At 42.6% G+C, this 17344-nt stretch overlaps 1 protein-coding gene across 2 annotated transcripts; it reads left to right on the forward strand.

The window, feature by feature from the left end:
• The first annotated feature begins 337 nt into the window (after window positions 1-337).
• LOC106588491 (prolyl endopeptidase) lies at window positions 338-17077 on the forward strand. Of its 2 annotated transcripts, XM_014177581.2 has the most exons (15): window positions 338-529; window positions 1378-1452; window positions 1557-1690; window positions 8088-8218; window positions 8486-8695; window positions 10350-10471; window positions 10796-10901; window positions 11281-11472; window positions 12869-13066; window positions 13361-13464; window positions 13544-13680; window positions 13845-13939; window positions 14265-14396; window positions 15284-15440; window positions 15609-17077. In XM_014177581.2, the coding sequence occupies exons 1-15, from the start codon at window positions 488-490 to the stop codon at window positions 15901-15903; spliced, it is 2130 nt and encodes a 709-aa protein (XP_014033056.1). In that variant the 5' UTR covers window positions 338-487; the 3' UTR covers window positions 15904-17077. The 2 variants fall into 2 exon arrangements, 1 of the variants encoding a protein (XP_014033056.1); XR_006762375.1 differs by lacking the exon at window positions 15609-17077 and having other exon boundaries at window positions 347-529; window positions 14288-14396.
• Window positions 17078-17344: the final 267 nt, after the last annotated feature.

Consider the following 17344-nt stretch of genomic DNA (forward strand, 5'->3'; position numbering starts at 1 on the left):
CCAAAGGGTGTGTTGTTTGAAAAGGTATAAAGCCAAGGTTGCCGATTTACCTGGAGTTATGGAATGTTTGCTCACAAGTATAATTCATTGGCTGATCCCTCCTGATGACCTGGATGGAATTATGTGATCCTTCCTTAACCTATAGGAAGTCCCACCCAGTTGACTACTTCAAAATGGTGAAAGTCCTCAGGAGTACATTTTATTTAAAAAATCTTTTGGGAATATTAGGAGTATGTTTTTCCCCCTTCCCCCTTTTCTTCTATTATTTCGCAGTTTTCACCCCATCCAGCAGGTGGCACAGTTGGTGTACTTCGCCATAAAAAAAAACATAGAAGTAAAACAAGATTTCACTTTCACTTTGGGCTACCTGTCACTGAGTCTTTCAGGGTGTGGAGTAGTACAGATAGGCAGGCGGGCTAACAGAGAAAGGAAAAGGACAGACGGAAAAACGTCTTGAAGAGACATACGGACACATTTAGACACTACCATGGCATTTAAGTACCCGGCAGCTCGGAGAGATGAGAGTAAGGTCGGTGTCAAATTCGAACAGCTCTCTCTATCTCACACTCTCTCTGCTTCATCTCTCTCTCTCGACCATTCTGTCTTAAAGTGGTAGGCGCACAAGCAGGAAGAGATTGAATCTTATTAAGAGAGCAAAAAATAGTAGGCCTTCACTCTGTGCAAAGTCAGTCTGGCTGAGCCACAGAGAAAGCATCCCTAAATAGGTCCCATTATGGCGCCTGTGAGCGAACAGGCAGCAGCATTGGTGCAATCTCAATTTCAATGTAGTCTTTTTTTGGGGGGGTGGGGGGAGGATCCCTCCTGATGTCCCAGTTGGACATGATTTCAACAGAGTCACCAGGAGGGATCAGCCAATGAAGTTGGAAGTCCCACACAGTTGACTACATTAAATTACATTAAAATGGTGGAAACCATCAATGGCACTGCCCATGCTAATGAGGCCTTTTGGCAACTAGAGGCCTCTATCATTCTTTATGGGCTAGGCTGAGTAACCCTGAGAAAAAACATGGTTTCTGTTTCCAATTTGGTTTAGCCTCTACAGGTTCTAACAAAGGCCTGTAGTTCTGAGTAAGACTGCTAATTTTATCTTTAGTGTCATACACTGTTGTAGGCTATAAATCAGTCGGTAAATGTTTTATATTTAATTCATCTGAATTTCATTGGACATTGCCACATCAAACACTCCTTCAATCAATGTCATATTTAAATAAATAATTCTTTTGAACTCAGCTGTCAACCAACTCTGCTGTGGAGTCATTACGCATCCTTTCCAAACATTGTGTGACATAGCCTCTTTCTTTTTCTTTCTGTACATGCAGTCATACTTACAGTAACTGTTGTATTTCTATCCTGTAGGTGGATGACTACCATGGGGTTAAGATATGTGACCCGTATGCCTGGTTGGAAGATCCTGACAGTGAAGAAACTAAGGTGGAATCTGGAAAGACACATAATGACAAGGGATTTGTTTCAGTATTGCAGCTACCTATTCCTGAACACTGACGTGTTTGTGTGTGTGTGTTTGCTTTGCCCAGGCCTTTGTGGAGGAACAGAATAAGCTGTCCATGCCATTCCTGGAGCAGTGTGCGGTCAGGCCTCAGTTTCACCAGCGGCTAACTGAGCTCTACGACTACCCCAAGTACAGCTGCCCCTACAAGAGAGGAAACAGGTTAGGAACTAAAATACAAGAGATAAAACAGGTTAACTAAAATACAGCTGCCCCAACAAGAGAGGAAACAAGTAGAAGCTCAAATACAGATGCCCCTACAAGATAGGAAATGGGTAGGAACTAAAATACAGCTGCCCCTACAAGAGAGGAAACTGGTTAGGGAGTAAAATACAGTTGCCCATACAAGAGAGGAAACAGATAGGAACTAAAATACAGCTGCCCCCACAAGAGAGGAAACTGGTTAGGGAGTAAAATACAGTTGCCCCTAAAAGAGAGGAAACCAGTAGGAGCTAAAATACAGCTGCCCCTACAGCTGTCTAGTGACGTTACTTTTGATACCGGAGCACCGAGATTTGCGTCGAAATCGCTATTGCAGCTAACTTCAAATCAGTGTGCCGACGCATGTATCCCTTTATCAAAAGTACGTCATCCATGATGTCCAAAGCTTAGTTTGATCACGTGCTTTTTCAAACCGTGTGTTGCAAAATGCGAGATCCCACTGATTTCGCTGTGGTTCTGGTGCTTTCTTCTATTCCAAGCTGCTTTCAGACACTGACCTCTACTGGACAATTAAAAACAAACTGCAGAAGTCGCAGAACAAATTAGTCAGGATTATTGTTCAACTTCCAGCACGTACTCATCTTAACCATTCCCACGTTGAAAGACTCAGATAGCTCAACGTGGAGGAGATAGTCTGTCAGAATAAAGTGTGTCTTGTACATAAGCTTGTCCACGGTATGGTCCCCAGGTACTTACTGTACGCAACGACAAGGAGGAGTGAAACTGACATTGTTCCTTTTGATTTAATAGTCGGATGGGGACAGAAACTCAGCTGCCATTCTTTGGAATAGTCTTCCAAAAGATTTGAAACATATAATCCCAACTCCATAGGCAGTGTGAAGTTCTCACTATGAAAATAGCTTATCAGTAGCATGTCTCAAAAGTGAGTCGTAAGACCACATACAATACGTGGTTGAGATGAAAGTACCTAGGATAGCATATGGTCTGCTTTTTGGTGCCTATTGTGTATCATAGTGTAATTGTCCTGTGTGTGTACAGACAGTAACCAGTCAAACGTTTGGACACATCTACTCATTCAAGGGTTTTTCTTGATTTTTACTATTTTCTACATTTTAGAATAATAGTGAAGACATCAAAACTATGAAATAACACATATGGAATCATGTAGTAGCCAAAAAAGTGTTAAACCACTCAATTTTTTTTTAAATTTTTTTTATTTGAGATTCTTCAAAGTAGCCACCCTTTGCCTTGATGACAGCTTTGCACACTCTTGGCATTTTCTCAACCAGCTTCACCTGGAATGCTTTTCCAACCGTCATGAAGGAGTTCTCACATATGCTGAGCACTTGTTAGCTGCTTTTCCAAACCATCTCAATTGGGTTGAGGTCGGGTGATTGTGGAGGCCAGGTCATCTGATGCAGCACTCCATCACTCTCCTTCTTGCTCAAATAGCACTTACACAGCCTGGAGGTGTGTTGGGTCATTGTCCTGTTTAACAGTCCCACTAAGCACAAACCAGATGGGATGGCGTATCGCTGCAGAATGCTGTGGTAGCCATGTTGGTTAAGTGTGCCTTGAATAAAAAAAAAATCACTGACCGTGTCACCAGCAAAGAACCCCCACACCATCACACCTCTTCCTCCATGCTTCACAGTGGGAACCACACATACAGAGATCATCCATTCACCTACTCTGCGTCTCACAAAGACACAGCAGTTGGAACCAAAAATTGCAAATTTGGACTCGTCAGATTAAAGGACAGATTTTCACTGTTCTAATGTCCATTGCTCGTGTTTCTTGGCCCAAGCAAGTCTCTCCTTCTTATTGGTGTCCTTTAGTAGTGGTTTCTTTGCAGCAATTTGACCATGAAGGCCTGATTCACGCAGTCTCCTCTGAACACTTGATGTTGAGATGTGTCTGTTACTTGAACTCTGTGAAGCAATTATTTGGGCTGCTGTTTCAGAGGCTGGTAACTCTAATGAATGTATCCTCTGCAGCAGAGGTAACTCTGGGTCTTCCTTTCCTATGGCGGTCCTCATTAGAGCCAGTTTCATCACAGCGATTGATGGTTTTGATGGATTGATGGTTTTTAAGACAGCACTTGAAGAAAAGTTCAACGTTTTTGAAATTGTCCGGATTGACTGACCTTCATGTCTTAAAGTAATGATGTTCTGTCGTTTCTCTTTGCTTATTTGAGCTGTTCTTGCCATAATATGGACTTGGTCTTTTACCAAATAGGGCTATCTTCTGTATACTACCCCTACCTTGTCACAACACAACTGATTGGCTCAAACGCATTAAGAAAGAAAGAATTTCCACAAATTAACTTTTAACAAGGCACACCTGTTAAGTGAAATGCATTCCAGGTGACTACCTCATGAAGCTGGTTGAGAGAAAGCCAAAAGTGTGCAAAGCTGTCATCAAGGCAAATGGTGGCTACTTTGAAGAATCTAAAATATATTTTGATTTGTTTCACTTTGTTTTGGTTAATACATGATTCCATATGTGTTATTTCATAGTTGTCTTCACTATTATTCTACAATGTAGAAAATAGAACAAATAAAGAAAAACCCTTGGATGAGGAGATGTGTCCAAACCTTCGACTGGTACTGTATCAGACATTGATCGTTGTATACTGTATTTTATGGGTATGTGAGACAAGGGAGATTTACCCGTACTATTTAGCTCATTTTATGAAGAAAAACAACAATTTCGTCTGTCATGGTTTGTTGCCACTACCATTGCTACCAAACCTACCTTGCCACTACCATTGCTACCTAACCTGGTTTCAAATTTAAAAAAAAAAGTTAAACCACACTTTCTGCACAGTTGTTCAAATCATTTGTTTTATGTAGTATAGCTTCCATCTTCAGCATCTTAAATAATGGCAAACTGTAGATTCAGTTTTTGAAAAATATTAAACTTGAAGGCAAAAAATGGAAGCATAATGTCAAATGCATACCTGGTATTCCAATTGATTGTAGGCTACCAAAGCCAACGACTTACCGCTGCGGCAAGGCGTTTTACTAAAAACACGCTGCTATTTATTACTGACCAGAAGATGTCACTAATGTGCATTCTGAACAGATAATGAAGCTCCGAGCAGAGTATGTGAGCTGAGCTGGAGTGGAGTAGAGCGAGATTCCCAAAGGCTGGAGTGTCAGCCTTCTCACCCACTTCAATTTTGCTCCAGTAGCGCTCACTTCACGAGCACAGGGCATGACCGCCCCAGCATACATTTGTGGTCTGCTTGGGTGCCGCTATAGCCCCTTGCTTTAGCGAAGTCATGGACTTCGCTAAATATTTTCATAAAGAAACTGATATAACACACAGGTGCTAAATCAATAAGCCTGGCATATTCCCACATTCAAGGAGCTTTCCGTTTTGATTGGGTTATTTTGCCTAAAAACCTCTAAGCCTACCTATAGAAAAATAAAGAGTGGCAAGAGTGGCCAAAAGGGTGTTTAGCATCCCCAGTGGCTCTGCAGGTAAAGAGAGGATTTTCTCCACTGCTGGCCGTCTCTCCAGGCACCATCGCATGAGCCTGAAGACAAAGATTGGCCAAACTCATGTCTCCCTTTAAAAATTCAAAAGGCACTAATAAGTAATTTTTCGTTTAATTTGTATTTAATTCTAAGTAAGTTACAGCTCCCGAGTGGCACAGCAGTCTAAGGCACTGCATCTCAGTGCTAGAGGTGTCACTACAGACCTTGGTTCGATTCCAGGCTGTATCAAATCTGGCCGTTTTCGGAGTCCCATGGGCACAATTGGCCCAGCGTCGTTAGGGTTTGGCCGTCATTGTAAATAAGAATTTGTTCTTAACTGACTTGCCTAGTTAAATAAATAAAATATATGCGCATGTTATAGACTACAATGATTTAATATAACGAAATGTTGTTTAAATGCTGAGGGCTTTATGTCCCTACCAGCCTATTGTCTCGCACTCGCAAATGGTTCACAATGTATTTCTTTGTAGGCTATAGCCAGTGGTGGAAAAAGTACCCAATTTTCATACTTGAGTAAAAGTAAAGATACCTTAATAGAAAATGACTCAAGTAAAAGTAAAAGTCACCCAGTAAAATACTACTTGCGTAAAAGTCTAAAAGTATTTGGTTTGAAATATACTTAATTATCAAAAGTAAATGTAATTGCTAAAATATACTTAAGTATCAAAAGTAAAAGTGTAAATCATATAAAATTCCTTATATTAAGCAAACCAGACGGCCTCATTTTCTTGTTTATTTTAATTTACAGACGAAGTATGTGTTTAGTGAGTCCGTCAGATCAGAGGCAGTAGGGATGACCAGGGATGTTCTCTTGATAAGTGTGTGAATTTCCTGCAAAGCATTCAAAATGTAACAAGTACTTTTGGGTGTCAAGGAAAATGTATGGAGTAAAAAGTATATCATTTTCTTTAGGAATTTAGTAAAGTAAAAGACTGTCAAAAATATAAATAGCAAAGTACAGATACCCCAAAAAACTACTTAAGTAGTACTTTCAAGTATTTTTACCTAAGTACTTTAAATCACTTGCTATAGCCTTGAAATAATTGAAATAATATAGCATAAATAATTAATTATCATTCCTTCTTATGCTCCCTGTCTGGCTCCTGACCTATTTAGATTGTTTATATGCTGTTTAATATGACATGTGGCCTATTTTGAAATTATGTCTGCTTCTTACAGTCACATTTTCATGCTTATTCAAATAATTGTATGGTTTGGTTTCAATACTTATAAAGAAATTGGTAGGTCCAGGTAGTCACAAAAATAGACGGTTAAATTGTGATTTTAATTAATGGAGCGAATTTGGAGCTGCAGTGTGTTTTCCTGTGAGCGCGGCGCGGTTTTTAGCGGCGTTGTAGGATAGCACATGGAGCGCGGAGTGGTGCCATGAGCGGGATTTCCAACTGCTCCGGGTAATCAACCGTTTTTTGGCACAATTTGGTGAAAGCACCGAAGCCTTCAGAAAGCCCATCACTACAACTGCTCCTACAAGAGAGGAAACAACATAGAGACAGAGGACTCATCTTTGTCACCAGGAGGGATCAGCCAATGAAGTTGGAAGTCCCACCCAGTTGACTACATTAAAATGGTGGAAGCCCTCCATGGTCCTGTCCATGCTTATTCGGCATTTTGGCCACTAAAGGCCTCTATCATTCTCTATGGGAAATAAACAGATTAGGAACTAAAATACAGCTGCCCCTACAAGAGAGGAAACTGGTTAGAAAGCAGTTTAGGGACTGGAACCAAAGCCTCCACACTTATTTCCAAGAAAATGCACAAAAAGAGGTAACTACGCAATAACTGCATGTGTGAAACGTACTCCTCAGCCTTGGCACTACCCAGACTCTCCCTAAAGCTGGCTTTCTAACCAAACTGAGCAACCAGGGAAGAAGGACCATGGTCAGGGAGGTGACCAAGAACCCATTGACCACTGACGGAATGACAGAGTTCTTTGGTTGAGATGAGAGTATCTGCCAGAAGGACAACAGTCTCTACAGCAGTTCACCAATCTGGGCATTATAGGTGAGTGGGCAGACTGAAGCAACTCCTGAGAAAAAGGCACATAACGGCACGCCTGGAGTTTGCAAAAAAGCATGTGAAAGACTGCGAACATAAGGCAAAAGATTCTGTGGTCTGATGAGACGACAACGCAAACCGCTATGTCTAGAGAAAACCAGGCATCACCTGTCTAACACCATCCCTACCGTGAAGCATGGTGGTGGCAGCATCATGCTATGGGGATGTTTTTCAGTGGCAGGGACTGGAAGACTGGTAGGGCTAGAGGGAACAATGAATGGAGCCAAATGCAGGCAAATCCTTGACGAGAACCTGCTTCAGAGTGCAAGCTACCTTAGACTGGGGCAAAGATTTACATTCCAACAGGACAATGACCCCAAGCATACAGTCAAATAAATGCTGGAATGGCTTCAGAACAAGAATGTGAAAGTCCTTGAGTGGCCCAGCCAAAACCCAGACTTGAATCCCATTGAAAATCTGTAGAAAGACTTGAAGATGGCTGCTCCCATCTAACTTAACAGAGCTTGAGAAAATCTGCAAATCCAGATGTGCAAAGCTGGTACAGACATACCCAAGACGATTCAAAGCTGTAAGGTGTTTCTACAAAGTATTGACTCAGGTGTGAATACTTAAGTAAATTATATTTCTGTATTTCATTTTCAATAAATTTGCTAACATTTCTAAGAATGTTTTCACGTTGTCATTATGTGTCTATTTCATAATTTTTTAATTCAGGCTGTAACATAACAAAATGTGGAATAAATGAAGGGGTATGAGTACTTTCTGAAGGCACTGTATGTGTGTCTGATGCTCTCCATGGTAGAACAAATATAACTGGTTTCCTCGGTCCATAGGTATTTCTACTTCCATAACCAGGGCCTGCAGAACCACGATGCGCTCTATGTGCAGGACTCTCTGGACGGACCGGCCACAGTCTTCTTTGACCCAAACACACTGTCTGCGGATGGGACTGTAGCCTTGAAGAGTGAGTTGATTACTGTAATACAACGTTTTATAGTGTGTTTGTGTGTATGTCTCAACCTGAGTCCTCACAATTCCTCCTCCTCTCTTGTCAAGCAATTGATATTTCTATTCTGTTATTAGATTTTATTGCTGTGACAAAGGTGGAGTATATTGCTAAAAGAACACATAAGTGATAGGCCAACTTTACATCATACATTATAATATCACACAATGTAATATCTATTTTTCCTTTTCCTCTCTCCTTGCCTCGCTCTCCTTCTCCTTTCAGTGGGGCGCTTGTCAGAGGAGTGCGAGTACTTTGCGTATGGCCTGAGCTCCAGTGGCTCCGACTGGGTGACGGTGCACTTCCTAAAGGCTGATGACCTCATGACGCTGCCTGATGTCCTGGACAGGGTGAAGTTCAGCTGCCTGGCCTGGACCCACGACGCCCGCGGGGTGTTTTATAATTGTTATCCCCGGCAGGACGGCAAGGCTGATGGTGAGACACACACACACACATATGAACTCTACTGTATACAGTACAACATAGTATACAGTGCATTCAGAAAGTATTCAGACACCTTGACTTTTTCACTTTGTTACGTTACAGCCTTATTCTAAAATGGATTAAATTGTTTTTCCTGATCACTCCTCTGACAAGCGCCCCACACAATACCCCATAATGACAAAGCAAAAACTGAAATATCACTTTTACATAAGTATTCAGACTCTTTACTCAGTACTTTGTTGAAGCACCTTTGGCAGTGATTACAGCCTTGAGTCTTCTTGGGTATGACGCTACAAGCTTGGCACACCTGAATTTGGGGAGTTCCTCCCATTCTTCTCTGCAGATCCTCTCAAGCTCAGTCAGGTTGTATGGGGAGCGTCACTGCACGGCTATTTTCAGGTCTCTCCAGAGATGTTTGATCAGGTTTAAGTCCGGGCTCTGGGCTGGGCCACTCAAGGACATTCAGAGACTTGTCCCGAAGCCACTCCTGCATTGTCTTGGCTGTGTGCTTAGGGTCATTGTCCTGTTGGAAGGTGAAACTTCGCCCCAGTCTGAGGTCCTGAGCGCTCTGGAGCAGGTTTTCATCAAGGATCTCTCTGTACTTTGCTCCGTTCATCTTTCCCTCAATCCTGACTAGTCTCCCTGTCCCTGCCTCTGAAAAACATTCCCACAGCATGATGCTGCCACCACCATGCTTCACCCTAGGGATAATGCCAGGTTTCCTCCAGACGTGACGCTTGGCATTCAGGCCAAAGAGTTCAATCTTGGTTTCATCAGACCAAAGAAGCTTGTTTCTCATGGTCTGAGAGTCTTTAGGTGCCTTTTGGCAAACTCCAAGCAGGCTGTCATGTGCATTTTACTGAGGAGTGACTTCCATCTGGCCACTCTACCATAAAGGCCTGATTGGTTGAGTGCTGCAAAGATCGTTGTCCTTCTGGAAGTTTCTCCCATCTCCACAGAGGGACTCTAGAGCTCTATCAGAGTGACCATCGGGTTCTTGGTCACTTTCCTGACCAAGGCCCTTCTCCCCCGACTGCTCAGTTTGGCCGTGCGGTTCCGAACTTCTTTCATTTAAGAATGATGGAGGCCACTGTCTTCTTGCGAACTTTCAATGCTGCAGACATGTTTTGGTACCCTTCCCCAGATCTGTGCCTCTTATACGATCCTGTCTCGGAGCTCAATGGACAATTCCTTCGACTTCATGGCTTATCTTTTTCTTTGACATGCACTGTCAACTGTGGGACCTTATATAGACAGGTGTGTGCCTTTCCAAATCATGTACAATCAATTGAATTTACCACCGGTGGTCTCCAAGTTGTAGAAAGAAACATCGAAACAGGATACACCTGACCTCAATTTCGAGTCTGAAAACAAAGGGCCTGAATAGTTATGTCAATAATTAGTTTTTTAATTTTATTAATACATTTGCAAACATTTCTTAAAACCTGTTCTCACTTTGCCATTATGGGGTATTGTGTGTAGATTGATGAGGATTTTTTTTTTATTTAACCCATTTTAGAATAAAGCTGTAACGTAACAAAATGTGGAAAAGGGGAAGGGGTCTGAATACTTTCTGAATGCGCCGTATCCACTGTACAAGTGCACAGACACGTTGAAAAACACAGCTTTCTGCATTGCACCACAGGCACAGAGACCACATCCAACCTCAATCAGAAACTCTACTACCATGTGATCGGCACCAACCAATCAGAGGACATCCTGGTGGCTGAGTTTCCTGACCATCCAAAATGGCACAGTGGAGTAACAGTGAGTTTAAAGAGAATGCTTTTTCTTTACATTTCTCACCTGTTGTCCACCACATTCTCCATATGAATCTACTGCTATTACACTGTCACTCTTTTTCTCATCTCACTCACTTCTCTCTTCCACCTTGTTTGACTCTTTCTCAATCCCGGATCGATCTTTTGATCCCCGTTTGTAAGTAATGACTTGCATTGTTAATGTAGGTATAGCATCAGCTAGTGCTAAAGCGTCAACTCGTTTGTATTTCTCCCTCACCCTCCTTGTCCCCCTCTCTCACAATCTTACTCGCTCTGTCTCTCCGTCTGCCTTCTCTCTTGCTCTCCCTAGGTGTCGGATGACGGCAGGTATGCAGTGCTCAACATCACAGAGGGCTGTGAGCCAGTCAACCAGCTGTGGTACTGTGACCTGGAGAAGCTACCCAATGGCATCACAGGTCTGTCCCTACCATTTTAATCAGACCCTGTATGAACACCTGACATCATAGGTGCGTCTCAATACTAGCTCTTATTGTCCTGTACAGGTGCAGTCAAATATATTTGCACGATTCACTATTTCTTCCAAAAATAAATGGCAAACATTTGGTATTTGATTTCCAACTGCACAGCACCAAGAAAAATAAATCAAAACCAAACGAGATTTTTCACTTCAAAGTAAAAAATGGCCTCGACTAAATTATTCAAAAGTTAATGTGGTTGGAGGAAAGGGATTGTCATTTGCTCGTACTTTATCTCACCTGTGGTAAGTTCTGCTCCATTGCACTCGTTTGTATATTGCATGTGTGCCAATATATTTGAGTGCATCTGTACCTATAGGCCTGCTGCCTTGGGTGAAGCTGGTGGACAACTTTGAGGCGCAGTACTCGTACATCACCAACGAGGGCAGTGTGTTCACCTTCCGCACCAACCTGGACGCCCCTCGCTATTGCCTGATCAACATTGACCTGGAGAAACCAAACAAGGAGCACTGGAGGACCCTTCTACCCCAGCACGACAAGGACGTCCTGGGTAAGAGAAACGTGAGCAGTGGTATCCAACCCTGGTTCTGGAGAGCTACAGGGTGTGCAGGATTTTGTTCCAGCCCACCACTAAAACAACTGATATGACCTAATGACCTAATCATGATGATGGTGGTGATGAGCCAAATGTGTTTTTTTGTGCTGGGCTGAAACTAAAATTTGAGTTTCGGTGTGAGTATCCAGGATCAGGGTTGGAGACCACTGGACTAAAGGAGGTAAAATAAGTTTAGTATGGTCAGGCTACTTGCCAAGTTTCACTTATGGATTTGAATGTTTATGTTTCAGTCTATCAACCACAGTGAGTGGGAACTTCTTGTCTTGGTTAACCCACTTTCATCATAGCATGCAACTTTGCAAGTACGGGAACTTTGTCCTCAGTGAATCACGGTTTAAAATCTACCACCAGCAAGATGTTTGCGACGTAGCAAGCCATTTTGTCAGCCCTAGTTCATAAGATACTTCCAGGCATTGTAGGATCTGGCACGCGTCTTCAATGTAATCGGGGCAGGAACAGGTCGTATGAAAGTGAGTTACTTCTCATTTCAAGTTTATCCCTTTTACATACCACAAGGATGTTCTTCACCAAACCATATTGGCACCATATTGACTAATATCACTAGAGCAGTGGTGTTTCATCTGCCTACCATTCTGTTAGCTGAGAGATTTTAATCACTACTGGATGTGGGGCCACGTGTTTACTGCCGTATCTTTGGTTGAGGGTGTGCTTTGAAGGTTTTAGGAGGTTCTACCAGGTGGTTCGTGATGTATGCTCAGTGTATTAAGGGTCATGGGTGTGTGACTCTCTCTCTCTCTCCATTCCTAGAACAATACACACACAAGTATATCGTTAACAGCATGTACTGTACACACGCACACTGTTGGAAATCAGCAAATTGCCTACATTATTGACATTTGTTCTATTTATACTCGACTTGACTTACTAGCATTGCACTTCTTCATTTTGGTTGAACTCCCTATACTAGAATATCCAGTGTAGTTGCTGTATCTTAGACAAAGTCCATTTGAGAGGGGAAAGGAGTTAACAGGAAGTCTGTGTCCCATGCTGTACTACAATTATTAAAAGCAGACTGCCATCTATTGGACAAGAGAAAGAACAGCATGTGAAGAATACCTAACACAGTATACTTCAACATTGTAAAACAAAACAGAAATTGCATCCCCCTTGCAATAATTTGCCATGAAATTGGATCCTATATATGTCAGGTTATTGGTGCGTTATGCCTTCCTTATAATCCAAGGCCAGTTTCATTATTTAGCTGAAATTGGTTCACGTTTTAAACAGAAATAACTGATTCTAGACGTGTTGATATGCTCAGAAGGAACCCAAGTAGCCTACATGTAAGAATTTTCTGTCTTCCTTATAGGCTCCGTGGCTTCTGTGAACCAGCTCCACCTGCTGGTCAACTATGTCCATGACGTGAAGGACATCCTGCAGTTGTATGAGCTGTCCACTGGTGGTCTGGTCAGAGATCTGCCTCTGGACGTGGGCACTGTGGTGGGCCTCAGCTGTAAGAAGAAACACTCTGATTTTTTCTACAAGTTCACCTCCTTCACCACGCCAGGTACTGGACTGTCTCCTAGAGGATACTCAACTGATTTTGTGGTGTTAGACATGAAAAGGATATGGGAATTTCATTGGCATAACCTGATGTGCTTACACCTCCTTGTCTTTTCACTTAATTATGATTCATTAGGGTTAATATTCACACTATTAGTATGGAGTGGCTTACATTCAACACAAATTAAGACTAGCTTTCAATACTACGGTTTGGGTACCCTCCCTGCCAACGTCCTTATTATCTATAACCTTTGACCTCTCTAGGACCTCTAACCCCTATGTGTCGTGTCTCTCCCAGGTGTGATCTACCACTGTGACCTGAGCCAGGCGTCTCCAGAACCCACAGTGTTCAGACAGGTGGATGTGAAGGGTATCCAACAGGAGGACTATGAAACCAACCAGGTAAGACAACAGCAGATTACAGTAACAACTTAACAGTATCTTGACACTCTCAGTATGACAACATTGCTGTGTGTTTCAGGTGTTTTACCCCAGCAAGGATGGAACTAAAATCCCCATGTTCCTGGTGCACGCCCGGGGTCTTAAGAAGGATGGATCACATCCTGTCTTCCTGTACGGATATGGAGGCTTTGAGCACTCTATCCAACCATACTACAAGTTAGTATCACAACGCATGGACCTCCAACAGAACATGATGTATCTTTCCCCTCCAGGAATTCACAAGTATAGAATTCATCCAAGTGACCTGTATTCTGAGTTGGTGTGATTTGAGTGACACCTGTCCATCACCCCTCCCCTCGCTGTCTCTCTCGCTCTGTCAGTGTTCCATACCTGCTCTTTGTCAGACACCTGGGGGGAATCCTGGCTGTAGCCAACATCAGAGGAGGAGGGGAGTACGGACAGACTTGGCACAAAGGTACTGTATCTTCTCCACCTAAAGACGCATAGAAATAGGTTAAATAAAGCAACAGTATGTTAAACCTACGGGCTGCGATTCGCTAGTTTTATATTCACTAGCACAGCTTTCCACTGTTTTGCCTTCACCTGTCATGCTTAAGATGACCAATGGAAACTATTGTAGCTATGACTATTGATACTCGGCCCCAGTCTCTCTGTAGCTTAGTTGGCAGAACATGGCGCTTGCAAGGCCAGGATAGTGCGGAAAAGTGTCTGCTAAATGGCATGTTATCTATGGACTATGGCAGTATCCCGTCTAGAGTTGAATTCCTTATTCTGTCTAGGTGGTACCCTGGGGAACAAGCAGAATTGCTTTGATGACTTCCGGTGTGCAGCAGAGTATCTGATCCAGGAGAACTACACCACAGCCAGACGCATAGCCATCAACGGCGCCTCCAACGGGGGACTGCTCGTGGGTATGGAGAGGGGATGGCATTTAAGGCCATCATTCTAAATTGTCTCCTAGTTTGGTCAATCATAACCGCATTCTCTTTAAATGTTTTATATCTTCAGTATAATTGTTCATGTAAATGAATTCAGTGATTACACAGCACATTAAACAGTAGTTAGCTACATCATTTAAAAAGACTGCCAACCATATTGCATTGTACAAATCCAACTAAAGAGTACTTCCTTATTTTAAGTGGCCATTTAGGAAAGATTGGATGTTGCTGTAGTGTGTGTGTGTGCTTGTTAAAGAGGTGAGTCGGGTATGTTTAAGTGTAAGACAGGTCTCTCTCCCTCTATAGCATGAAACACATCGAGAATCTCATAGCCGATAGACTGCCGATAGGTATTTATCACACCTGTTCCTTTTTTCGCTAGAACAAAAGCAGTACCTGTTGCATGCCGACCCGGTGGTGATGAACTTACCGATTGCTTGTCAGTGGCAAACAACTTCACTTTGAGCCAATCAGAGAGCACAAACCCCCACGTGGAGTTTTTTAATTTTTTTTAAATATTTGTATTTAATAGGGATTTTCTTTCGTACGTATGAGCCAGTCACACTGTTCAGAGGTGCTAAGTACTGTCGGCAGGCAAACGTTTTACAATCCTACTGGTGTCTATGGCCATTTAGGAAAGATTGGATGTTGGTGTGTGTGTGTGTGTGTGTGTGTGTGTGTGTGTGTGTGTGTGTGTGTGTGTGTGTGTGTGTGTTATGTGTGTGTGTGTGTACTTGTCAAAGTGTGAGTTGGGTATGTTTTAGAAGTGTAATTAATCATATAACAAGTGTAAGACATGTCTATCTCTCTCTCACACACAAACACACACACACACACACACACACCACTTTCAAACCCAGCGGCATGTGTGAATCAGTGTCCGGACCTGTTTGGCTGTGCTGTGGCTAAGGTTGGGGTGATGGACATGCTCAAGTTCCATAAGTTTACCATCGGCCACGCCTGGACCACTGACTACGGCTGTGCAGACCACCCTGAGCAGTTCAAATGGCTCATCAAGTAAGTCTGGCACACTCAGATCACACACACACACACACACTAAGCATACAACACATACTGAACATAAACATAAATGCATTGGACGCCACATTGTAGCTCTGCATGTAATTTGTACAATAAATATTTGGTAGAACTCAATTATCTCTCTCTCCCTCCACTCACCCTCAGGTACTCCCCTCTCCACAACCTCCCCCCTCCACCTCACATTGGCGCTGCCTACCCTGCCATGCTCCTACTGACTGGTGACCATGACGACCGGGTGGTGCCCCTCCACACCCTGAAGTACTGTGCCACACTGCAGCACGGTGTGGGCAACAGCCCCGGGCAGGCCCAGCCTCTTATGGTCCGGGTAGACACCCGCAGCGGGCACGGGGCGGGAAAGCCAACCACTAAGGCAATCCTGGAGGATACACACGTCTTCTCCTTCATTGCTCAGACACTGGGGCTGAGCTGGAGAGAGTGAAGAGGAAGAGAGGGGAGTGAAGAGCTAGAGCAGTGGTCACCAACCTTTTCTGAGTCAAGATCACTTTCGTAGTCAAAAAGCATGCTGAGATCTACCGCTCAGATTTTTTTTTAAACATGACTTCAAAAATGGAACATTAACCTAATAAAAGCAGTTCTGTAGGAATGAGGTTTGTGCAGTAGGCCTAATACATTATCACTGCATATTGGCTATATGCCTGGCCTGCCAATATTGTTCTTCTCAGACCATATTATATTTTAAAAGAAAACTCAAGCTTTGACAATAAAATAAATCAGTTGGTGTAGCACTTGCGAGGCAAAGCTCGCAAGTGCGAGCATAAATTGAAATCATTTGCAAATCATTTTATTTTTTATTTTACTGTACTGATGGGACCTGAATCTGATGGTCATGGTGCTTTCAAGACAACTGGGTTCTCTGAAAAAAACGATGTGTGAGTTTCCGACTTGGATGACCGCTCCAAACTATTTTTCCCATTCGGATCAAATTTTTTTCCCAAGTTCCCAGTTGTCTTGAACGCTCGGAAGTCAGAGATTCCCGAGTTGCCAGTTGTTTTGAATGCGGCATTAGTCTCATCAGAAGGGAGGGAGAGAGAGAGCAGCAGAGGGTCTGCCTCTCACTGTCCCTGCTCTCTCCTTCCTTTCCTCTGGTGAGACTGACCAGAGAGGGGACACAGTCTTCCACCTGATGGCAAAACTCGAGTCGCACAACATCTGCCTTATGCACAAATGTATGTTGTTCCTATGACCAAAGAATGTGAAATATTCCTCAATATTAATTCAAATAGACGTGACGAGCTGCTAACAGTAATAAAAATGCAGGAATATCAAAACACCTGGGTACTCATTGTAGGGTGATTCTGTAACTACTGGCACTTCTATGTCCTCGGGGTAAATGTTTAGGATTTTATTTCAATAATAACATACAAATGACCTTTTATTTTTAAGTTCGCACTACAATCACCCCAGAATTTTTTAACACCTCTCTATCAACTTCTTTTGCTACTTTTATACCTCAAATATCACTGTTTTGCCCTTGTCCCCGACCCAGACTTTTGAGCTTCTACTATGTTTTTCTATGAGAAAGCATAAATAATTACACATTACATGTTATCTACTAGAAAAAAAGAGTCAATGAAATAAAATCTATATCAATATTTGTATGTCCTTTGTTTTGTTTTTTACACCAAATATACCTGTCTTGGTAGTGGTGTCATTTCCATCAGAGGACAAATTCCTCATTAAGAACGTTTTTTCAAGAGAATGTTAATGTAGTTACCATAGAAACGTATTGTGACACATGGCTGCATCGAACAGTTGTTCCAGATGTGATGTCCAGAAGTTGAAGAAAAATATGTCAGTCATTTCCAAACAGGCTATAATTTCTTTCATTTGTGGTAGAATTTTGTAAGAATGTGAATATT

This window comes from Salmo salar, chromosome ssa27, assembly GCF_905237065.1.
Source record: "Salmo salar chromosome ssa27, Ssal_v3.1, whole genome shotgun sequence".
In the NCBI taxonomy this organism is placed as follows: Eukaryota; Metazoa; Chordata; class Actinopteri; order Salmoniformes; family Salmonidae; genus Salmo; species Salmo salar.